This window comes from Mya arenaria, chromosome 8 (genome assembly GCF_026914265.1).
Source record: "Mya arenaria isolate MELC-2E11 chromosome 8, ASM2691426v1".
Classification (NCBI taxonomy): Eukaryota; Metazoa; Mollusca; class Bivalvia; order Myida; family Myidae; genus Mya; species Mya arenaria.
Genome location: NC_069129.1, coordinates 14996795 through 15022194, shown reverse-complemented (window position 1 = coordinate 15022194; position 25400 = coordinate 14996795). Strand labels below are relative to the sequence as shown.

At 36.2% G+C, this 25400-nt stretch overlaps 1 protein-coding gene across 1 annotated transcript in view; it reads right to left on the bottom strand.

Annotated features, from left to right (window-relative positions):
- LOC128243994 (DC-STAMP domain-containing protein 2-like) overlaps positions 1-25400 on the bottom strand; it is a 54341-nt gene that overhangs the window by 11125 nt on the left and 17816 nt on the right. The window contains exons 7-15 of the mRNA XM_052962010.1: positions 23945-24018; positions 23641-23706; positions 22013-22116; positions 21309-21418; positions 17179-17336; positions 8342-8506; positions 4887-5054; positions 2111-2351; positions 1728-1855 (exon numbers count right to left, since the gene is read on the bottom strand). Coding sequence (XP_052817970.1) covers positions 1728-1855; positions 2111-2351; positions 4887-5054; positions 8342-8506; positions 17179-17336; positions 21309-21418; positions 22013-22116; positions 23641-23706; positions 23945-24018 — 1214 coding nt within the window. The remainder of the gene's footprint in view (positions 1-1727; positions 1856-2110; positions 2352-4886; positions 5055-8341; positions 8507-17178; positions 17337-21308; positions 21419-22012; positions 22117-23640; positions 23707-23944; positions 24019-25400) is intronic.

Genomic DNA, 25400 nt, shown 5'->3' with positions numbered 1-25400 from the left:
TGAAAAGTATATTGTCAACAAAGGAGGCTTAGCCATGCATGCATGGCAAAGGAGGCTTAGCCATGCATGCATGGCAAAGGTGGGTTTGTTCATGTATTAGTAATGAAAAGTTTATTGTCAACAAAGGAGGCTTAGCCATGCATGCATGGCAAAGGTAAGTTTGTACAGGTACTCAATAAAACAGGACCACAAATGTATGAACCAAGGGTATTATCAATTTTCAACTTCATATCTATACTGAAAAATTCCTTCTTATCTTAGATTTTATGACTTGTACTCATACATTGGCCGAACCAAGAAAATGTTAATGAAACTGCACGTTCTATATTTAATGTCATATTCCGACTTCAGATAATAGACTGTTACTGATATAAACTTAAAGCTGCACTCTCACAGATTTACCGTTTTTGACAATTTTTTTTATTGTTTTGTCTTGAAATGAGCCAATTTTTGCATAAATATCTGCTACCAGTAATAAAAGACTGCTGACAAAAGATCAGATCGCAGATGTTCATATTTCCGATCGAAAATTAATGTTTTATGGCTAAAAACGTTCCTAACTGTTTAAGAAAAATGCATAAAACATCATTTTTTGAACTTTTGTTTTTTTGTGTGCAGTCTTATATCACTGGTTTCCATGCATTTTCGCATAAATTGGCACGTTCCAAGACAAAAAATAAAAAAGGTCAAAACGTTCAATTTGTGAGAGTGCAGCTTTAAAAATATGGTCTATATAGGTGAATTCCGGTATTTAGAAAGCTATAAACATGCATTCAATGATGAATTGATGGTATTTCTTTAAAAGAAAACGAGGCGAGATCATCTTAATGTAACTCTCTAGCATAAGAAAATGCCATAAATTTTCAAATTGTGATAAAATGTGAATTCGTTTGCTAACGCATTTAATGCTGAGGAAAGTAATCTGGGAACAATTGGATAGAGCGTTATGATTCTAGATCTAGGAACATAAAAGAGTTCGACATTTGATTGCAATTGAAGACAACATGTTCGTTTTCATTCACCTCTTCCCATGTGTACTAGTTAGTGCTTAAACATTGTTCTCGTATCAAGGGTGGCAAGTCTATTACAATTTTACCAACACAGTCGTAGAAATTACAGTGTATTAAGTTTCAGTTCCCATTCCAATCGTAGAAGTCTTAATCTATAAAATTGTAGTAATTGTAGAAACACCTGTTTCACCATTACAGTCGTATAACATGGCAGTGTATGAAATAGTAGTGCATACATGTTGTTTTTTTATCCATGGCGGTCGTAGAAACAAGTGTCCAGTGATTTTTGTTGAATAATTTTTACCGCCTGAGCCTTGCAAATTGGGAAGAAAGTCGACTTTTGGAAAAATACAAAATCAGGCCAAAATAGCTAATATAATGTAAAATATACACGTTTTAACTTTTTATGCATACATTATGCTGTGAAAAAGAAAGTTTTGTCAAGATTTTGTTTATATTTCAAGAAATTCATTGCTTTTTTAGTCATGAAAGTAATCTGCATTTATCAAATTGGGAAAAAAATATAAAATTTTGGGGAAAATGGACAGTTTTTCGCAAGGGGAAACAACCTTTAAAATGCAGTAAATTACGCCATTTTATTTCATGTAAAGCGGTTTTAAAAATCGCAGTGAATTGACATATTGAAAACGAAGAGGTTGGCAACAAAGTCATAGAAAAATTATTTTACCATTGGGATTGATACTAGAATTAATTTACCATCACAGTCATAGAAGTCACAGTGTATGAAGTTGTAATAGTCGTCCGGCTTTCCCTCTCGGCCACAGTAGAGGCACGACTTCACCTCCCAGCCCATGAACTTGAGCAGCTTCTCACATATTGCGTAGCTGAAATGGATGGTGCACTTTGTGTGCATACTCCATATGTATGCATTTTTGTAGCGCGAAAAAACGTGTGTTCAACAATGTCGATGCTGGTTATATCTTGTTGAAAGTTTTAGAAATTGCTGTTGCCGCCAGGACATACATTTAAAGGGATCTCAATATTATTTACATTATAAATATTCTAAAATGTATAAAGCATTTCGGATTAGTCTGAATATATTACTAGTATTTAAAATTTAAATTAGGGGCAGGACTCACTTTGCAGCAAGTCGACCTTTAAGGCTGATGTGGTCGGGCGCCGCGTTTCCCAACTTGCGTGCCTTGATCTTTTGCTTAGTCTGCTCCATGAGGCCTCCGCGCGTCTTCATGATGTGGTTGAACAGCCATATAGCGCGGCGTCTTTCCCGGCGCGGCTCGTAACACGCCATGATCACGTGACGGCACCGCAAACCGTAAGCCTCGCCAATAGTGAGGAGCAGACATAAAAAGTAGATCAACCCTGAAATTTTTAGCGTTAGTCAAGTAGATCAACCCTGATATTGTTAGTGTTAGTCAAGTAGATCAACCCTGAAATTGTTATCATTAGTCAAGCAGATCAACCCGGAAATTGTTAGCGTTAGTCAAGCAGATCAACCCTGGAATTGTTATCGTTAGTCAAGTAGATCAACCCAGTAATTGTTAGCGTTAGTCAAGCAGATCAACCCTGGAATTGTTATCGTTAGTCAAGTTGATCGACTCTGGAATTGTTAGCGTTAGTCAAGCAGATCAACCCTGGAATTGTTATCGTTAGTCAAGTTGATCAACCCTGGAATTGTTAGCGTTAGTCAAGTTGATCAACCCTGGAATTGTTAGCGTTAGTCAAGTTGATCAACCCTGAAACTGGAATCGTTAGTCAAGCAGATCAACCCTGATATTGTTATCGTTAGTCAAGTTGATCAACCCTGGAATTGTTAGCGTTAGTCAAGCAGATCAACCCTGATATTGTTATCGTTAGTCAAATTGATCAACCCTGAAATTGTTATCGTTAGTCAAGTTGATCAACCCTGGAATTGGAATCGTTAGTCAAGTTGATCAACCCTGGAATTGTTATCGTTAGTCAAGTAGATCAACCCTGGAATTGTTATAGTTAGTCAAGTAGATCAACCCTGGAATTGTTATCGTTAGTCAAGTTGATCAACCCAGAAATTGTTAGCGTTAGTCAAGCAGATCAACCCTGGAATTGTTATCGTTAGTCAAGTAGATCAACCCTGAAATTGTTATCGTTAGTCAAGTTGATCAACCCTGGAATTGTTATCGTTAGTCAAGTTGATCAACCCTGGAATTGTTATCGTTAGTCAAGCAGATCAACCCTGGAATTATTATCGTTAGTCAAGCAGAGCAACCCTGATATTGTTATCGTTAGTCAAGTTGATCAACCCTGGAATTGTTATCGTTAGTCAAGTTGATCAACCCTGGAATTGTTATCGTTAGTCAAGTAGATCAACCCTGGAATTGTTAGCGTTAGTCAAGCAGATCAACCCTGGAATTGTTATCGTTAGTCAAGTTGATCAACCCTGATATTGTTATCGTTAGTCAAGTTGATCAACCCTGGAATTGTAAGCGTTAGTCAAGTAGATCAACCCTGGAATTGTTATCGTTAGTCAAGTAGATCAACCCTGGAATTGTTATCGTTAGTCAAGCAGATCAACCCAGAAATTGTTAGCGTTAGTCAAGTAGATCAACCCAGAAATTGTTATCGTTAGTCAAGTAGATCAACCCTGGAATTTTTAGCGTTAGTCAAGTTGATCAACCCTGGAATTGTTAGCGTTAGTCAAGTAGATCAACCCAGAAATTGTTATCGTTAGTCAAGTATATACACCCTGGAATTGTTATCGTTAGTCAAGTTGATCAACCCTGATATTGTTAGCGTTAGTCAAGTTGATCAACCCTGGAATTGTTAGCGTTAGTCAAGTAGATCAACCCTGGAATTGTTATCGTTAGTCAAGCAGATCAACCCAGAAATTGTTAGCGTTAGTCAAGTAGATCAACCCTGGAATTGTTATCGTTAGTCAAGTAGATCAACCCAGATATTGTTATCGTTAGTCAAGCAGATCAACCCTGGAATTGTTAGCGTTAGTCAAGTAGATCAACCCAGAAATTGTTATCGTTAGTCAAGTATATAAACCCTGGAATTGTTATCGTTAGTCAAGCAGATCAACCCTGATATTGTTAGCGTTAGTCAAGTAGATCAACCCTGGAATTGTTATCGTTAGTCAAGTTGATCAACCCTGATATTGTTATCGTTAGTCAAGCAGATCAACCCTGGAATTGATAGCGTTAGTCAAGTTGATCAACCCTGGAATTGTTAGCGTTAGTCAAGCAGATCAACCCTGATATTGTTATCGTTAGTCAAGTTGATCAACCCTGGAATTGTTATCGTTAGTCAAGTTGATCAACCCTGATATTGTTATCGTTAGTCAAGTTGATCAACCCTGGAATTGTTAGCGTTAGTCAAGTTGATCAACCCTGGAATTGTTAGCGTTAGTCAAGTTGATCAACCCTGGAATTGTTATCGTTAGTCAAGTTGATCAACTCTGGAATTGTTATCGTTAGTCAAGTTGATCAACCCTGGAATTGTTATCGTTAGTCAAGCAGATCAACCCTGATATTGTTATCGTTAGTCAAGCAGATCAACCCTGATATTGTTATCGTTAGTCAAGTTGATCAACCCTGATATTGTTATCGTTAGTCAAGTAGATCAACCCTGGAATTGTTAGCGTTAGTCAAACACTGCGGGTTTTTTTTCGGAATGCGACGTATATAATATACATGTATTTCTCTCATTTTCTTTCAGATAATCGTTGTCTTGTTTGATGTCACTTTTCTTTTGTATGGCTGTTTTTGACATATCAATTTATCCCAATATATAATGAAATCTGCTTAAGAAAACCGTACACATGTTGTGACACTCTTTCCTATAGCCTGCAGTTACTAAAAACATGTTCGTTGTTCTTTAAACTGTATTTAACAAAAAGGACCAACTTCGATTTCTCACCAATAGTTTTGTAAACACCCCAGTCCGGCTCCGAGGGGTTGGGCACACAGGGGGAGACGTCCAGTGTGACACCCGCCTTAGAGATAGGGTCAAACATGCCGACAATGGTCTTGTACATGTCCGCCATCGGGCCCTGTCCCACCACGTGCAGCTTCGTATGAGGCGGCACTGGGGTAATACAGTGGGAATATGGGCTGGTATATGTACGGAATATAGTAGATTTGTATACAACATGTACACTACTTTACGTTAAAAAACATCTGAAAGAAAACAAAGGTAACAATGGAGAATATAAACAATGGAGAATAAAGACACGTCGTTTTCCGATATGACCTTCAGTCTGCGAAATAACTTTTCAGATGAACTTGCCCTTTCGGGCATCTCCCTGGCAATTTTAACTTGCCCGGACCAATTTTCACTTGCCCGAATAAATTTCAAATAAAATATAAGCAAAGATCACATCAGAGTTGTCTTTGAAACGCTTGCATCGGACTGGTTTAAATCAAGCGTCCAATCGGCTTTCAATTTTATACGCATAGTTATAAGCGTCTATTGATTTGGACTGCGGAGTAAGTGTACCAGTCGATACAGACCGCGTAAAACGTCATCAAATTTAGCGACTTTTACAAAGTCGAGTAATACGTCATCAAATTTAGAGTATTTACTTTGTTTGTTGATTTTCGGATAAACGATTTCGTTCTCTTTTTTTACTTGCCCGATCGGGCAAGCAAATACGATTGTTTACTTGCCCGGCGGGATTTTTACTTGCCCCGGGCATCGGGCACATGGGTTATTTCGCAGACTGGACCTTAAAAAAATAAAATAAAACGATATATAAATAATTCACAAATGTGTAAAAAATAGCGCATATTTACGATGACTAATATAAACATAAAAATGATCAATCATGGCATATAAAATATTTAGTTGTCATTTCTCAATGTATAGAGGAGAAAGTATTTTCATTATATTCCATGGGCCCACAGACACACATCCGCTTTATTAACATGTTTTAAATTATATGTTATAAAACATCATTATGTGTAAAAAGTTTTCACTTATAAATACGTTTTCTTCAAAGGAAGAATTTATATACATGTACTTGAATTTGAATGATGCTTAATGACAGTAGACAGCTCTGATCTACATTGTGTTTCATTCCAGACGTTCATACTGACGTTTATATGAAAATGAATCCTTGATATGGTTTGAACGAGCAATTTGTTCATGACTTGAAGCTGACCTTAGTGTACAGTACTCATCATTTGAAAATGGAAGAAGATCTGACATGTTCGATATCTGTAAATGTTTACCAATTTAATCTTGTAACAATCGACAAGACGATGACTGCTTCGGTCTCCTAAATGCTATTGTTGCCACTCTTCTTTGCCAGATGTTAATTTTATTTATTATAGCACCATTGCCTTTGCCCCAAACATGACAACAACAATCAAGTAACGGAATTATATATGAATTATATAATATATCATCTCATCGGTGAGATAGTAAATAACTTTCTTTAATAGCGAGATTTTGGAGGTTATAGTCTTACTGACAACGTCATTCTGGGAATGCCATTTGAGACTACTATCGTTATATTTTCAAAGAAATTCAATATTATTATTTTCATGGTTAAGACGTTCCATGTTACTATTGAAATGCTAGACGTTGGTTAAAAGCTCGTTGTGTTTTATAGGCTGTTCCATCCTCACTTATCATGCAATTCGATTTAGAAGGATGAAACGACATACATTTTTTTCGGGAAAGTTTGTGAAATTATGACCTCGAGGGAGTCATAAGGTTTTGTGAATGATTTTTGTATTTTGGACTGGCTTTGTTGCTCGACTCCTCGACTAATTTAGGTTTCGATGAAGCGTCAGTATATTTCATATGAAAATAGAAGGAATAATGTTCGGTACTAAACTTCGACCTCAAACGAACGCCTGTTCGAACGACCGTAGCTTTACTGTATTTATTCTTAACACCATTAATTTATGCACATTATCCGGAGGCGCCGGAAGGTATTTTGTATAGGGGAGGCGGGATGACCCTTCCTGTTGCGCGTATTTTTTTTTAACCAGGTGGCTTATTGTAACGCATTTTTAGGACTCACATCAATCGTTTGAAACAGCTTTAAAATAAAGAAAACTGCAGATTATACCAATTATTTTAACTACTTTGATTTTAATATTATTAATTATCCGGCGCCTCTGTTATCAAAAAGCTTATGTTAAATTTCCGTTGAACTAACGCCATTTCACGCACCTTTTAATCATCTGCAAACAGGTACATATATATTTTATTTTACCTCTACATAAAGCAATATTTTGATAATATGAGAACGGTCTCAATATGGAACCTTGTGGTACACCTGATGTTAGAGTTAGCAATTATGATCGCTTATAACCGACTTAGAGTTAATGTTGCCCGTAAGCTAAATAAGACTTAAACAAAGTATAATGCAGTGTGTGAAAAATGGTACAACTTGAGTTTATGGAAAGGATCTCGTGATCCACTATATCAAATGCTTTCTTTAAGTCAAGGAAAACAGTTCAATAACTTCGCCACTGTTTTCATCTTTAACCCATGTATATATCAGACTTGTCAAAGCGGTATTACAAGAACGTTTTTTATAGCATGTACATATTTGCTCCTGAAAATAAGACTGAATTTGTTTAGCAACATTCCTTTCAAAATTCATAAAGTTTTTATTAGAATAGGTCGATATGGTTGGGGTCCTCTTTCGAATCTGATATAAAAAATGGTAATACTCGTGAATTTTAGTTCATCAGGAAAACGCCTCTGTTAAAACTTATGTTTATAATTGAGGCAATACATTGTATGAATGTCCCCAAAATTCATTATAATCGTTCGACAAATTACATCAAGTCCAATAGATTTGTTTAAAACAAGGGTATCTATGAACAGAAGTTTTACCGTAGTATGTCCAAGTTTTGCACTGAGTGTTTTCTTTAGAGTATAAAAGTGTCCATGGCGAAACTGTTATTTTTTTAAATGTATTTGAAATATCTAAATGTTTATTTAATTCAAATAATCGTCTATCAATGTATCATTTACGAGCAAGAGTGGTTTTAAGCTTATTGTGTAACATTTCTTCAAACTGGTAATTATTTTAAATTTTCATTTTTTTTTTCAAAAGCTTACTTAGAAAACTTAACTTTACTAAACAATGTAATTGTTTCTTAGAACTTTAATTGGTCATAGTCACTATTTATATGGCATCTTTCACTTTAGTAATCATTTTTTGTTTTAGTAAAACACGTCTATGGCATAGTTTAGTTTCACCTGTCTAGATGTCTAAGTACATTACTTTATTTTAAAGTACCTGTTCATTAAAACGTTAGTAATAAGAATGTCAAAACAAACTTATTTCCATACACAGATGAAACTCATTTCGAAAATGTTTGTATTTACAAACGCTGATATTAACGTACCCGGCGCCTTTGACACGGCGGCGAAGTTTTTCTGAACGATTCTGAGTGCGGAGTAGAGCCCGAAGTCGCAGAACAGGTAGAAGGCGGCGTTAAACATGCTCACGATGAAAACGACCAGCCCGAATCCAAGCCGCCGTCGCTCCCGTCGCGTAATCGGGCCTAATACTGGAATAGATAATAGAGAATACTGGTAAGTGTTGGATATTTAAGTGTATCATGAGATGTTCAGAAAGGAGAAAAAACACGAGCCTTAAATTACATGTGCGTATTGTCACTTGTAACATACGTGTGAGTATTTCCACTTGTAGCGTGTGAGTATTTCCACTTGTAGCATATGGGTATTGCCACTTGTAGCATATGGGTATTGCCACTTGTAGCATATGGGTATTGCCACTTGTAGCATGTGAGTAGTGCCACTTGTAACATGTGAGTATTGTCACTTGTAGCATGTGAGTATTGCCACTTGTTACATGTGAGTATTGTCACTTGTAGCATGTGAGTATTGCCACTTGTAGTATGTGAGTATTGCCACTTGTAGTATGTGAGTATTGTCACATGTAGTATGTGAGTATTGTCACTTGTAGTATGTGAGTATTGTCACTTGTAGTATGTGAGTATTGTCACATGTAGTATGTGAGTATTGTCACTTGTAGTATGTGAGTATTGTCACTTGTAGTATGTGAGTATTGTCACTTGTAGTATGTGAGTATTGTCACTTGTAGTATGTGAGTATTGTCACTTGTAGTATGTGAGTATTGCCACTTGTAGTATGTGAGTATTGCCACTTGTAGTATGTGAGTATTGCCACTTGTAGTATGTGAGTATTGTCACTTGTAGCATGTGAGTATTGTTACTTGTTACATGTGAGTATTGTTGTTTGTAGCATGTGAGTATTGTCACTTGTAGTATGTGAGTATTGTCACTTGTAGTATGTGAGTATTGTCACTTGTAGTATGTGAGTATTGTCACTTTTAGTATGTGAGTATTGTCACTTGTAGTATGTGAGTATTGTCACTTGTAGTATGTGAGTATTGTCACTTGTAGTATGTGAGTATTGTTGTTTGTAGTATGTGAGTATTGTCACTTGTAGTATGTGAGTATTGTCACTTGTAGTATGTGAGTATTGTCACTTGTAGTATGTGAGTATTGTCACTTGTAGTATGTGAGTATTGTCACTTTTAGTATGTGAGTATTGTCACTTGTAGTATGTGAGTATTGTCACTTGTAGCATGTGAGTATTGTCACTTGTTACATGTTAGTATTGCCTCTTGTAGTATGTGAGTATTGCCACTTGTAGTATGTGAGTATTGTCACTTGTAGTATGTGAGTATTGTCACTTGTAGTATGTGAGTATTGTCACTTGTTACATGTTAGTATTGCCACTTGTAGTATGTGAGTATTGTCACTTGTAGTATGTGAGTATTGTCACTTGTTACATGTTAGTATTGTCACTTGTAGTATGTGAGTATTGTCACTTGTAGTATGTGAGTATTGTCACTTGTTACATGTTAGTATTGCCACTTGTAGCATGTGAGTATTGTCACTTGTAGTATGTGAGTATTGTCACTTGTAGTATGTGAGTATTGTCACTTGTAGCATGTGAGTATTGTCACTTGTTACATGTTAGTATTGCCACTTGTAGTATGTGAGTATTGTCACTTGTAGTATGTGAGTATTGTCACTTGTAGTATGTGAGTATTGTCACTTGTAGTATGTGAGTATTGTCACTTGTAGTATGTGAGTATTGTCACTTGTTACATGTTAGTATTGTCACTTGTAGCATGTTAGTATTGTCACTTGTAGTATGTGAGTATTGCCACTTGTAGTATGTGAGTATTGTCACTTGTAGTATGTGAGTATTGCCACTTGTAGTATGTGAGTATTGTCACTTGTAGCATGTGAGTATTGTCACTTGTAGTATGTGAGTATTGTCACTTGTAGCATGTGAGTATTGCCACTTGTAGTATGTGAGTATTGCCACTTGTAGTATGTGAGTATTGCCACTTGTAGTATGTGAGTATTGTCACTTGTAGTATGTGAGTATTGTCACTTGTAGCATGTGAGTATTGTCACTTGTAGTATGTGAGTATTGTCACTTGTAGCATGTTAGTATTGCCACTTGTAGTATGTGAGTATTGTCACTTGTAGTATGTGAGTATTGTCACTTGTAGCATGTGAGTATTGCCACTTGTAGTATGTGAGTATTGCCACTTGTAGTATGTGAGTATTGCCACTTGTAGTATGTGAGTATTGTCACTTGTAGTATGTGAGTATTGTCACTTGTAGCATGTGAGTATTGTCACATGTAGTATGTGAGTATTGTCACTTGTAGCATGTTAGTATTGCCACTTGTAGTATGTGAGTATTGTCACTTGTAGTATGTGAGTATTGCCACTTGTAGCATGTTAGTATTGCCACTTGTAGTATGTGAGTATTGTCACTTGTAGTATGTTAGTATTGTCACTTGTAGTATGTGAGTATTGCCACTTGTAGCATGTTAGTATTGCCACTTGTAGTATGTGAGTATTGTCACTTGTAGTATGTGAGTATTGTCACTTGTAGCATGTGAGTATTGTCACATGTAGTATGTGAGTATTGCCACTTGTAGTATGTGAGTATTGCCACTTGTAGTATGTGAGTATTGTCACTTGTAGTATGTGAGTATTGTCACTTGTAGCATGTGAGTATTGTTACTTGTTACATGTGAGTATTGTTGTTTGTAGTATGTGAGTATTGCCACTTGTAGTATGTGAGTATTGCCACTTGTAGTATGTGAGTATTGTCACTTGTAGCATGTGAGTATTGTTACTTGTTACATGTGAGTATTGTTGTTTGTAGCATGTGAGTATTGTCACTTGTAGTATGTGAGTATTGTCACTTGTAGTATGTGAGTATTGTCACTTGTAGTATGTGAGTATTGTCACTTGTAGTATGTGAGTATTGTCACTTGTAGTATGTGAGTATTGTCACTTGTAGCATGTGAGTATTGTCACTTGTAGTATGTGAGTATTGCCACTTGTAGTATGTGAGTATTGTCACTTGTAGTATGTGAGTATTGTCACTTGTAGCATGTGAGTATTGTTACTTGTTACATGTGAGTATTGTTGTTTGTAGCATGTGAGTATTGTCACTTGTAGTATGTGAGTATTGTCACTTGTAGCATGTGAGTATTGTCACTTGTAGTATGTGAGTATTGCCACTTGTAGTATGTGAGAATTGTCACTTGTAGTATGTGAGTATTGTCACTTGTAGCATGTGAGTATTGTCACTTGTAGTATGTGAGTATTGTCACTTGTAGTATGTGAGTATTGTCACTTGTAGCATGTGAGTATTGTCACTTGTAGCATGTGAGTATTGTTACTTGTTACATGTGAGTATTGTTGTTTGTAGCATGTGAGTATTGTCACTTGTAGTATGTGAGTATTGTCACTTGTAGCATGTGAGTATTGTCACTTGTAGTATGTGAGTATTGCCACTTGTAGTATGTGAGAATTGTCACTTGTAGCATGTGAGTATTGTCACTTGTAGCATGTGAGTATTGTCACTTGTAGTATGTGAGTATTGCCACTTGTAGTATGTGAGTATTGTCACTTGTAGCATGTGAGTATTGTCACTTGCGGTATGTGAGTATTGTCACTTGTAGCATGTGAGTATTGTCACTTGTAGCATGTGAGTATTGCCACTTGTAGTATGTGAGTATTGTCACTTGTAGTATGTGAGTATTGTCACTTGTAGCATGTGAGTATTGTTACTTGTTACATGTGAGTATTGTTGTTTGTAGTATGTGAGTATTGTCACTTGTAGTATGTGAGTATTGTCACTTGTAGCATGTGAGTATTGTCACTTGTAGTATGTGAGTATTGCCACTTGTAGTATGTGAGTATTGTCACTTGTAGTATGTGAGTATTGTCACTTGTAGCATGTGAGTATTGCCACTTGTAGTATGTGAGTATTGTCACTTGTAGCATGTGAGTATTGTCACTTGTAGTATGTGAGTATTGTCACTTGTAGTATGTGAGTATTGTCACTTGTAGTATGTGAGTATTGTCACTTGTAGCATGTGAGTATTGTTACTTGTTACATGTGAGTATTGTTGTTTGTAGCATGTGAGTATTGTCACTTGTAACATGTGAGAATTGTTACTTGTAACATGTGAGTATTGTTGTTTGTAGCATGTGAGTATTGTCACTTGTAACATGTGAGTATTGTTGTTTGTAGCATGTGAGTATTGTCACTTGTAACATGTGAGAATTGTTACTTGTAACATGTGAGTATTGTTGTTTGTAGCATGTGAGTATTGTCACTTGTAACATGTGAGTAATGTCACCTGTAGCATGTGAGCATTGTCACTTGTAGTATGTGAGTATTGTCACTTGTAGTATGTGAGTATTGTCACTTGTAGTATGTGAGTATTGTCACTTGTAACATGTGAGTATTGTCACTTGTAGCATGTGAGTATTGCCACTTGTAGTATGTGAGTTTTGCCTCTTGTTACATGTGAGTATTTTTACTTGTAACATGTGAGTATTGCCACTTGTAGTATGTGAGTATTGTCATTTCTAGTATGTGAGTATTGCCACTTGTAGCATGTGAGTATTGCCACTTGTAGTATGTGAGTATTGTCACTTGTATAGTATGTGAGTATTGCCATTTCTAGTATGTGAGTATTGCCACTTGTATAGTATGTGAGTATTGTCACTTGTAGTATGTGAGTATTGCCACTTGTAGCATGTGAGTATTGCCACTTGTAGTATGTGAGTATTGCCACTTGTAGTATGTGAGTATTGTCACTTGTATAGTATGTGAGTATTGTCACTTCTAGTATGTGAGTATTGCCACTTGTATAGTATGTGAGTATTGTCATTTCTAGTATGTGAGTATTGCCACTTGTATAGTATGTGAGTATTGTCACTTCTAGTATGTGAGTATTGCCACTTGTAGTATGTGAGTATTGCCACTTGTAGTATGTGAGTATTGCCACTTGTAGTATGTGAGTATTGTCACTTGTAGTATGTGAGTATTGCCACTTGTAGCATGTGAGTATTGTCACTTGTAGCATGTTAGTATTGCCACTTGTAGCATGTGAGTATTGTCACTTGTAGTATGTGAGAATTGTCACTTGTATAGTATGTGAGTATTGTCACTTGTAGTATGTGAGTATTGTCACATGTAGTATGTGAGTATTGTCACTTGTAGTATGTGAGTATTGTCACGTGTAGTATGTGAGTATTGTCACTTGTAGTATGTGAGTATTGTCACTTGTAGTATGTGAGTATTGCCACTTGTAGTATGTTAGTATTGTCACTTGTAGTATGTGAGAATTGTCACTTGTATAGTATGTGAGTATTGTCACTTGTAGTATGTGAGTATTGTCACATGTAGTATGTGAGTATTGTCACTTGTAGTATGTGAGTATTGTCACTTGTAGTATGTGAGTATTGTCACTTGTAGCATGTGAGTATTGTCACTTGTAGTATGTGAGTATTGTCACTTGTAGTATGTGAGTATTGCCACTTGTAGTATGTGAGTATTGTCACTTGTAGTATGTGAGTATTGTCACTTGTAGTATGTGAGTATTGCCACTTGTAGTATGTGAGTATTGCCACTTGTAGTATGTGAGTATTGTCACTTGTAGTATGTGAGTATTGCCACTTGTAGCATGTGAGTATTGTCACTTGTAGTATGTGAGTATTGTTACTTGTTACATGTGAGTATTGTTGTTTGTAGTATGTTAGTATTGCCACTTGTAGCATGTGAGTATTGTCACTTGTAGTATGTGAGTATTGTCACTTGTAGTATGTGAGTATTGTCACTTGTAGTATGTGAGTATTGTCACTTGTAGTATGTGAGTATTGTCACTTGTAGTATGTGAGTATTGCCACTTGTAGTATGTGAGTATTGCCACTTGTAGTATGTGAGTATTGTCACTTGTAGTATGTGAGTATTGCCACTTGTAGCATGTGAGTATTGTCACTTGTAGCATGTTAGTATTGCCACTTGTAGCATGTGAGTATTGTCACTTGTAGCATGTTAGTATTGCCACTTGTAGCATGTGAGTATTGTCACTTGTAGTATGTGAGAATTGTCACTTGTATAGTATGTGAGTATTGTCACTTGTAGTATGTGAGTATTGTCACATGTAGTATGTGAGTATTGTCACTTGTAGTATGTGAGTATTGTCACGTGTAGTATGTGAGTATTGTCACTTGTAGTATGTGAGTATTGTCACTTTTAGTATGTGAGTATTGTCACTTGTAGTATGTGAGTATTGCCACTTGTAGTATGTGAGTATTGTCACTTGTAGTATGTGAGTATTGTCACTTGTAGTATGTGAGTATTGCCACTTGTAGTATGTGAGAATTGTCACTTGTATAGTATGTGAGTATTGTCACTTGAAGTATGTGAGTATTGTCACATGTAGTATGTGAGTATTGTCACTTGTAGTATGTGAGTATTGTCACGTGTAGTATGTGAGTATTGTCACTTGTAGTATGTGAGTATTGTCACTTGTAGTATGTGAGTATTGCCACTTGTAGTATGTGAGTATTGTCACTTGTAGTATGTGAGTATTGTCACTTGTAGTATGTGAGTATTGCCACTTGTAGTATGTGAGTATTATCACTTGTAGTCTGTGAGTATTGCCACTTGTAGTATGTGAGAATTGTCACTTGTATAGTATGTGAGTATTGCCACTTGTAGTATGTGAGAATTGTCACTTGTATAGCATGTGAGTATTGTCACATGTAGTATGTGAGTATTGTCACTTGTAGTATGTGAGTATTGCCACTTGTAGCATGTTAGTATTGCCACTTGTAGTATGTGAGTATTGTCACTTGTAGCATGTTAGTATTGCCACTTGTAGTATGTGAGTATTGTCACTTGTAGCATGTTAGTATTGCCACTTGTAGTATGTGAGTATTGTCACTTGTAGCATGTTAGTATTGCCACTTGTAGTATGTGAGTATTGCCACTTGTAACATGTGAGAATTGTCACTTGTAGCATGTGAGTATTGCCTTGTAGTATGTGAGTATTGTCACTGATAACATGTGCGTATTGCCACTGATATCATGTGGGTATTGTCAATTGCAATATGTGAGTATTGTCACTGATAACATGTGAGTATTGTCACTAAAAACATGTGAATATTGTAACTGATAACATGTGAGTTTTGCAACTTGCAACATGTGAGTATTACCACTGAGAACATGGAGTATTGTCACTTATAACATGTGTGTATTGTCACTGATAACATGTGAGTACTGCGAAGTGGAACATGTGAGTATTGTCACTGATAACATGGAGTATTGTCACTGATAACATGAGAAATTGTCACTGATAACATGGAGAATTGTGACTGATAACACAGAGTATTGTAACTGAAAACATGGAGTATTGTCACTGATAACATGTGAGTATTGTCACTGATAACATGTGAGTTTTGCCACTTGCAACATGTGAGTATTGTCACTGATATCATGTGAATTTTGCCACTTGCAACATTTGAGTATTGTCACTGATAACATGTTAATATTGCCACTTGTAGTATTTGAATATTGTCACTTGCAACATGTGAGTATTGCCATTGATAACATGGGAGTATTGTCACTGATAACCTATGAGTATTTCCACTGGTAACATGTGAGTATTGCCACTGATAACATGTAAGTAGTGTCAATAAAACATGTGAGTATTGCCACTGATAACATGTGAGTATTGTCACTAATATCATGTGAGTATTGGCACTGGTACCTTACAAGTATTGTCACTTATAACATGTGAGTATTGCCACTTGTAACATGTAAGTATTGCCACTGATAACATTAGAGTATTGTCTCTAATAACGTGTGAGTATTGTCATTGATATCATGTGAGTATTACCACTGATAACATGTGAGTATTGCCACTGATAACATGTGAGTATTGTCAATGGCTAACATATTATCAGTGACAATACTCACATGTTATCAGTGACAATACTCACACGATATTGAGACAATACTCACATGTTATCAGTGGCAATACTCACATGCTATCAGTGACAGTTCTCACTTGTTAACAGTGATAACATGTGGGTAATGCAACTGATAACATGTGAGTATTTTCTCTAATAACGTGTGAGTAATGTCATTGATAACATGTGAGTATTGCCACTGATAACATGTTAGTATTTCCACTAATAACATGAGAGTATTGTCACTGATAACATGTTAGTATTGCCACAGATAACATTTTAGTATTTCCACTAATAACATGTGAGTATTGCCACTGATAGCATGTGAGTATTTCCACTTGTAACATAGGAGTATTTCCGCTGATAATAAGTGAGTATTGCTACCGATAACATGAGAGTAATGTCGCTAATAACGTGTGAGTTTTGTCACTGAAAACATCTGAGTATTGCCACGTGTTATATGTGAGTATTGCCACTGATAACATGTGAGTTCGTCCACGGATTACGAGAACTTTGTCGCTGATAACATATGAGTTTTGCCACATTTTGGGGTAGTTCTAAGATTTATGTTAATATCTAGAACATGTTTTGTGTTAATATTAAGCACAACGACGACACCGCCGCCGACACTAGTGGTGTTACAGTTCACTGTACATCGACATGTTCTCTCAAAAAACAGAGCAGTTTATTTAAATGCATTAATTATAAAAAGTGTTTCTTTAATAAACAATAATACTTTCGAGAATGAAACTCGATAAATCTATTTATTAATGGGTTATAGCCATAATCTCAAACACTGAACGTTTTAGTCAGCCAACTTTTGTGGACTTAACCGTGATGTATTATAGATGTAGGTTGGTTCGCAAGTGGGTTTCATAAACGTACGACTGCCGATGTATTTCCGTTCCTCCTCGTACGTCAGGGGAACGATCCCGGGCTTGCTGGCGTCCTTACGCCGCTCGTCTAGGTCCCGGACGGTGAACGTTATGTGAATGTTGTCGAACCGGTCGTTCGATAGCCATCGCTGACGGTACATAACTGCCCTGGTGGAAAAGAGTGGGGATTGGTACAACTTTTAATCATTCGACATAAGATCTTAACAAAAGAATTGCTAGAATAGATAGCATGTTGTTGTTTCTTTATTGTACTATAAAATATCATTCATGTTTAGTTTTTAATGATTATAAATCTACCCAATAAATTCTAATTTAGAAATTAGAAATACCATTTATACCAAACGGGTACCTAACTACCGATTAATGTTACACTGCTTGTCAAGTATTATTTGTACTTGAAAATGTCCATGAATTTTTTTTTACTGAATTCACGTTTTACATGTTTACGGTGAACGTAATGTACAGACCGTTTGACAATCATATCATGCTTAGAAGGGAGATTGTGGGTGCCGTTGACGTAAATACCTGTTTAACCGTTCACCTCTCCAAGTGGAACATTGCCTTTTACTCAATGAATTGAAAGAAAAATTCCATGAAAAGTAAGTGTTTATTTTTATAAAATCGTTGTCAAAAATTAGGAAAGTACATGTATCCCAAAGTTGAAAAATAACACTGCGATTCTTAATGAAAGTTTGGCGCCTGATTTCTGCATAGTTGATGGCTCGGAGATTGATTATAAATATCTATCGTGTGTTACCGGTACGGATAGAAAAATCCGACCCGAGGGCACGTGCGTAAGCCGGTAACGAGGCTTGCCGAGTTACCGGCCACGCAGCGTGCCCGAGGGTCGGATTTTTTATCCGTACCGGAAACACATGATTGATATATTTTCTTGCATATCTTAATTTATCAATTTGTGGAAAAAAATGACGTTGAAAACGAACTTTTGTACAATTACACCAAAAAGCGCGTGCGACGTTGTTTACTGACGTCATAGAGCGCAGTAATTTTAAATAACTAAAACTAGCGTTTTTTACGATTATTTATTTTCAGTTTTAATTAAAAGTCTTGCAAACATATATATTTGACTGCGCTTAATTGAAATGGCATAATATACTATTCATAAATCATACAATAAAAGAAATAAGAAGTGTCGCGTTGTTGCGCGCGACTCATCTTACATGGGGTATGTAAGATGGGTTTTTCCAGCACTGGTCACATGACCGGAAATACACGTCCGGTATGCAAGAATAAGGATATCCAATAGCTTTTAATTAATGGTAATAAACAACGGTAGTTTTTAGACTATCTGCGCATGCGCGACGGTAGTCTTAAGACCACAAACTCTAAAGAACTACTTCTATTCATGTCGTTTTAACCCATTTTTTTTTGTCTCAATGCGCTCTATCTTTACCAGAATGACGTCGAAACCATACAAATGGATTGGTCGTGTTGCAGTCCGAGTATGAGTTTTTGCTTGTTCGGCTATTTCCGCGCTGTAATTATGTATCCCGGTATTTTATTTTTAGCAGAATATAACTATTTATAGATCGTTATATTTATCAGATCAATGAGGGTCAAGATAATGGAGGCTCTGGTAGGAAGATAACATACAGTATTGATATTCACTCTAGTTTAGCCCATGATGTTCCAGAAATTATTACCGACCGCAAGTGTCCCATCGCCTGCAGGATTTGTTATTTAAACCTGACGTGACCCTGAAGCACGCTTATTTGTAATGGTGATTTTTTATTTGACTTTAATGAGATAAGAAAATAATATTATTATTGTCTTAGTGTTAAAATAGTTGTATCTCAGGTTTCGCATTGCTAATGCTTCAAATACTATACATTGTAATTTACATCAGCTACACAATAACAAGATACTATTCATTCTATGATTTTAGGCGTTTATATTTCTTATGAGATGTTTTCATTTTTGCATAAAAGCTTCGTTCCGGTGTATTCTTGGCATAGTTTTAGACATTAGGCTTTCAATTTAGATAAGCATACATGCCCTGATACGACAATGAGTCATGCATACGTTTGGTGAAGCAAATAAGTAGTTCGGATTAAACCTGTTTAACATCCAAAGAGTACGAAGCATTTATAACAACACTAGTACTGTTTCTACACAGGTACTTATATTAAACATAAATAACATTAAATTTATTAATAAACTTTAAAAAGCACAATCCTATTCTAATTCATAAAAACAGAATAGTTCCGATAATCTAAAAATAGTTTCAACTTCATTAACTGACCTATATTCTAAACATAGATTCTACATACATTAACTGAACACATGTTTGTCCTCACCGCGGGAAAACGACCATCTGATAAAGTCTGCATTTTAAAAGGTATTATTGCTAAAGTTGCTCGTAAAAATAAAACCATTTTCCTTAAAGAATTAAAACGTGTAAGTTCATAAAATTTGTCTAACGTATGCTATCTAATCAAAGCACCGTGGGCACAAGCGCTGTCGGCATATTTTTCACTTTTATTTATGTGCTCTTCACCCATTCCCATAGTTCAAATAAAATTTGCAACTCTCACATATTTGCCCGCAGATAGTCTTTCAGCGCCACGCGCTTTGATTTAGTTATATTGTTATGCGATGATTCGCGTATCATAACATATCCGAAGATGTTGTGTTCATCGGATAATAACAGCAATTGCCGACAGTTCATTCACAGTTACTCGGTATTTATTCAAAGATTGTATGAACTATTAAAATATTTAATATGTAAAAATAAACGACTAAAAGTGGATTATTTGTTTATAATGTGAATCGTAGAGTACTAGAACACATTGTTTATGATTCTCATTCCAAGAGATCACCCTAGGGACCAATCGCTCGAATCAGGTAGATCGACTGGCCAAAAGTGCAGTCCAAATACCAAGTAACTGTGAGTTCATCTAAGGAATTGAAGTCGAGGTGTAAATATTGCGCTTTAATTTTGCTATGAAAACCATTTAATGGCAACTAGTTAACTAATCCCAAGCTTAATCAGACAACGGGAAAATCATTGGTCCGACGGTCCTGACCGGTAAACCTAAACCCGGTCCGAGTAAACCCGGTCCGAGTAAAATTGTAAAAGGTTCTGTCCATTTGACCGACAGAAAATGATAAACATGTAAGCTTGTTGTTTACAGCGTTAAGTACGCATTTTACCTAAAAATGAGTGACGAAATCAATGGTTATCACTAAGTACGAATATATGTGTAAATCAGTATGTGTATACTACGTGATTAATTACGTCACATATATCAGGGGGTCCAACGTGTTTTGTGTTTGCCGAATTTTAAGTGAGGGAATTGTGTGGAGCAGAATAAATTGGCGGCGTTTGAATGAATTTCGGTGTTTCAGGAGGGTATTTTCACCTTTTAAGTAAGTTACATCACCTTTCTCGCAATATACGTGTAAATACGCCTACCCGGAGACCACACGTATAAGCGTCTCTCGGTTTTTTAAATTTTGTTTGTGGAGGCCTTAACAAAAAAGTTATTGACTGTATAAGCTGAGCGATTGATTGTTTACAAAGTGAAAATAGAAAAATGCGTGACTTAAAACTGTGTTTCCAGTCCAAGTGTACCATTCTTGTACCTATTTTAGCTATTTGTTATTGATTTTTTTGCATTATTTATCTTTTCGACGGCTTATGCACTTACACGGGCACTATACGGACGTTTTTTTATGTATAAACACCTTTTATGTTGGGCGACGAAGTTTTATGCAGTTTTTGTGTGAAGGAGAATCAGAATATACATGCATAAAAAAATTACCCAATAAGAACGTACCGCAAATTTATTATGCAATATGTTAGTGTTTAGTAAGTCAGAGAATTTAAAAATGTGTTAATTAGATGATATTACATTGAATTAATGTTTAAAGATTTTGTACGAAAGTATTTTTTATATCACATAATTATTTAAAGTTTAATGTTTGCTGTTGTTTGCAGTGAAGTATTCGGTTTTGCAGTGAAGTATTCGGTTTTTATCAAAAGAAGATAAGCACAATTGATTTTAAAGTAGACTTAATAGTTGCAAAACTTGTTATTTGACTGATAAAACTAACTGAACAGCATGGTAGAACATGTTATTTATAACAGATACGTACTTGATGATTACAAACAGCGCAGTGAGGACCATGACGTTCCTGAAGACCCCGATGGCGTCAACAAACATGTCCAGGTGGGCGTGTATTTCCCTGCTTATGTCTTCTTTTATCTGATTAGTCATAAATATTATATGTTATTAGCATAGCAAATTCAGATTCTTGTCCATATGGTAAAACAAATATGCATAAATAACAATGTTTTTCTCAGGGCAAACCTCAGTAGAAGCCTTTTTAAGATTAAAAGGAAACAGAGAGAGAGAGGGGGCACGCCATATGCTTCTTTCTTAAGCGTAAAATCCTTGAACTGCCCCCATATGACGCAAAACATGTAAACATGTTCATAATAATATACACAAAAATGAACTAATGCAACATAACCTGCTTGAAGGTACAAGAATGGCTTAACGTGAAGTGAAATTTGTAGTTTATGGAAACAATAACAACAACAACAACAACTACATGTAGGCGTTGAACTATTTGAATGTGTTGAACATGCAGCTAAGGAAAACAACAAAAACAACAACATTAACAACACCTAATTGTAGGAGAGAGACTGGCTGAAGGTGTAGTGGAATGCGTTGTTTAGGGAAACAACAACAACAACAACAACAACAACACCTAATTGTAGGAGAGAGACTGGTTGAACGTGTAGTGGAATGCGTTGTTTAGGGAAACAACAACAACAACAACAACACCAACAACACCTGCTTGTAAGAACGGGACTGGCTGAACGTGTAGTTGAAGGTGTAGTTTAAGGAGACGTTGAAGTAAAACATTTCCTCTGCGTCCTTCAGCACACGCTGAGTAGCTGCAGTGATAATTTGTGTATATGGAATCGCGGAAACCCTTATATGTTAATTTAATTTAAACTTATTTTTTTACAACGATTGTAAAACAATTGTTGAAACTTATATTAATCTCTCTCGTTAGCACGATGTTGCGCGAGAGAATGGTGCTGTATTGTGGGGGAGTACCGGAGAAAACCCGCTTGTCCGACCACAAACCAAACTCGCATGTACCCAGCACGGGAATCAAACCCGGGTCGCCTAGGTGAGAAGCGAGTTCACTAACCACTGCACTAACCGGACAATCTCGTGTTGACAAAACATTTCACAGAAAACCCAACTTCAAGTGAACATTTAAGAACCAACTTCACGATTCCAACACGGTAACAGTTGTTTAAATAGTTTGAATTTTATTTGTCAGATTTGTGGAGAATGCTATAAATTAGTTTGTGGATTCAATAAGAAACAGTCCATGTACATTTGTACATCAATGGTCACAATGGCTGAGCATAAACTACGTATGCAACATGCCTTCAAAGCTTAATATTTAATTTCTTTAAAAAAGGAGAGAAAAAATCATCCTTTTACTATAAATATACCAAGTATTTCGGTTAGCACTTCCTTCCTTGAATGACAAACGCTTTGTTATGAAGCATTGATGTAAACAAGATATTACAGGGACTCGCTCATGTTTTTGGTCAAACAATAGTTTTCCCGGTAATGCATCACAAAATACTTATCATTATTTAACTCTGAGATATCGAAATTGCAGAAAAAAACCCATTCAGGTATAAAAAATTGAGTAGGATGCGAACCTACGACATTGTGAACATCACATGATGATGATAACCAATCACGCAAAAACGAATCACTCAAAGCCGTTAGTAATGCTTATGAAATTTGTTGTCCTCAAAGACAATATTTGAGCAAATATAAACATTTGCAAAAGGGTTTGAGCATTCAGTATCTTATTTTTAACACTCCTAATGATTTGCCACACTTTATTTCGTAATAAGAAAGTGCATTTTACAAACCATGAGCGAGTCACTTTTAGATATCAAATTACACTTAGCGACAAATAAAGCACCAAAGCCACGGACATTACATGTCTGCTATCAACACCACAGTCTCTCAAATGGTCCATCATTATGGCTATCAGCTCTGCATTTTTACATGTATCCCTGGCTAAGTATACATAAGAGTTCATTTTGGCGATCCACAGAAAAGGAAGCGAGCGAAGCGAGGGTCCGGGCCGAGAAAGTTCCGTAGAAAAACAAAATGAACTGATGAACTTATTTGGTGTTCGGACTTATTTGACTCACTAACTCTCCCTATATGTAGCAAAGAAGTATTTTGCCTCAAGTTAAACCGCTCTGCGTGTTATTGCTTAATTTCAGGGCCTTCCGTTGTTCAAAAGTGGGTGGGGAAGGCCAAAAATTAGAACGTTTAAACCGCTCGTGTTTTATTTGATTTTGAGGAGCAATCTTAATCGGGAGTAAAATCATCACGGTCTATCTTGAGAAAGATAGCGGGGATGGGGGACTTACGAAGGTCAATAGCCGACTCCAGCAGTCGTCGTATGGCGTCTACGATAAAGCACAGCAGCTCACCGACTGTAATATGCATGTAAAAAGTAGATATATAGTACATATACAAACTTTATACTGCATTTAGTATAAACTGGATTTAAATGTTTATTTTTTCATATATATATTTATCATAGTATTAAACTTTGTTCATAAAATGTATTGATACCTTTTTCACATACTTTATAATGAACCAGCTTAACATTTTTCTTTTGCAAATAAACGGTTAAAGAAAGGTAATCGATTTCCTTGGTGTTTTACCTACCCCTGACAACGTTGCACACTTTACCAACTAAGCTAGCTATCTCGCACAGAAATCCCATTGCGCCAAGCTTTTTCCTGAATAAAACATTAAATAGTATGATACAAGCACTGGCACAGGTTTTTCAAACTCATTTTTTTAAAATAAAATAACATAATCTTACAATTCCAAATTAGAAATAAAGATGCCAAAAATGTGAACAAATCTCGAAAAAAAACATTTGTTCTGTATTGATATATATAGATAGTACAGAGTGCATATTAATGAGATTTTTTTGAATAATCTTTTACATTTTTGGCATCGTAATTTTAAGTTTGGAATTGTAAGGGTTTTTTTATGATTTTTTTTATTTGAGTTTGAAAATTATGACCCCACCATTTTTCTTTGAAGACACGAAAAAGCAGCAAGGGGAAGATGTAAAAGCATCGTGTTCCCTGGAAAGAAGAAATGGTTTTGGTTTTTGAGAAATAATTAGTGTTTTGTTTGCATCAAACTAAATAACATAACTAACATATAAATACGTAAAACCATGTGCATCGCAATTTTCCATTACAATTTCAGTCACGGAAAACCACCCGTTGCGCGCCCTCCCCTAAACTCGTCCAAGTTTACTTTTTATTTCAATATAGGTGGAAAAATAGTAATAAAATACGCCAACGATGTACCATTTCGGACTAGCAATTGTTTAAATCTTTTTGGAGGAGTACCCTCAAACGCCCATGCAAAAATTGAAACCAAAATACAAAAAATTCAGATCTGAGGGAGGGGCGCAAGTTAAAAGGTTACGCCCCTATGGTACACCCTCTTTTAACGTCGAACCCAGGATCCGCCCTTGGTGTGTGATAGGATAAAACTGAAATAAATCTACAGCCGTTAGAAAACACGATCAAATAAACCGCAAAAAAAACGAAATTTTTGAAGTGACTTCAGAGAAATATAAAATGGTTGAGTTGCAATACTCTCATTGATTGGTCGTACATAATTGATCATTCTCTGACTAGTTCAATAATGAAAATTCATAACATCTGGGGGTTTTAAGTGGTGTCACGTCCGCAAATGATCTTCATGTGCGTGAAAAATCGCTCAATGCTCGGGTTTTCACGGAAGCGAATGGATCGGCGCAGACGCGCACACGAATCATGGAATATCGTCAATGAGTTTTCGTTTCGAATTTTGCGGATACAGAACACGTACACGGAGTGCGCATACGAAGTCATGGAATATCGTCAATGAGTTTTCGTTTCGAATTTTGCGGATACAGAACATGTACACGGAGTGAGCATACGAACTCATGGAATATCGTCAATGAGTTTTCGTTTCGAATTTTGCGGATACAGAACACGTACACGGAGTGCGCATACGAAGTCATGGAAAATTAGCCTTACATGCACCATTCAATTGTTACCACGCCCCCAGGTCCGGGGCAATACCGGGGATAGCGGTGGAAATGGACTGTGTT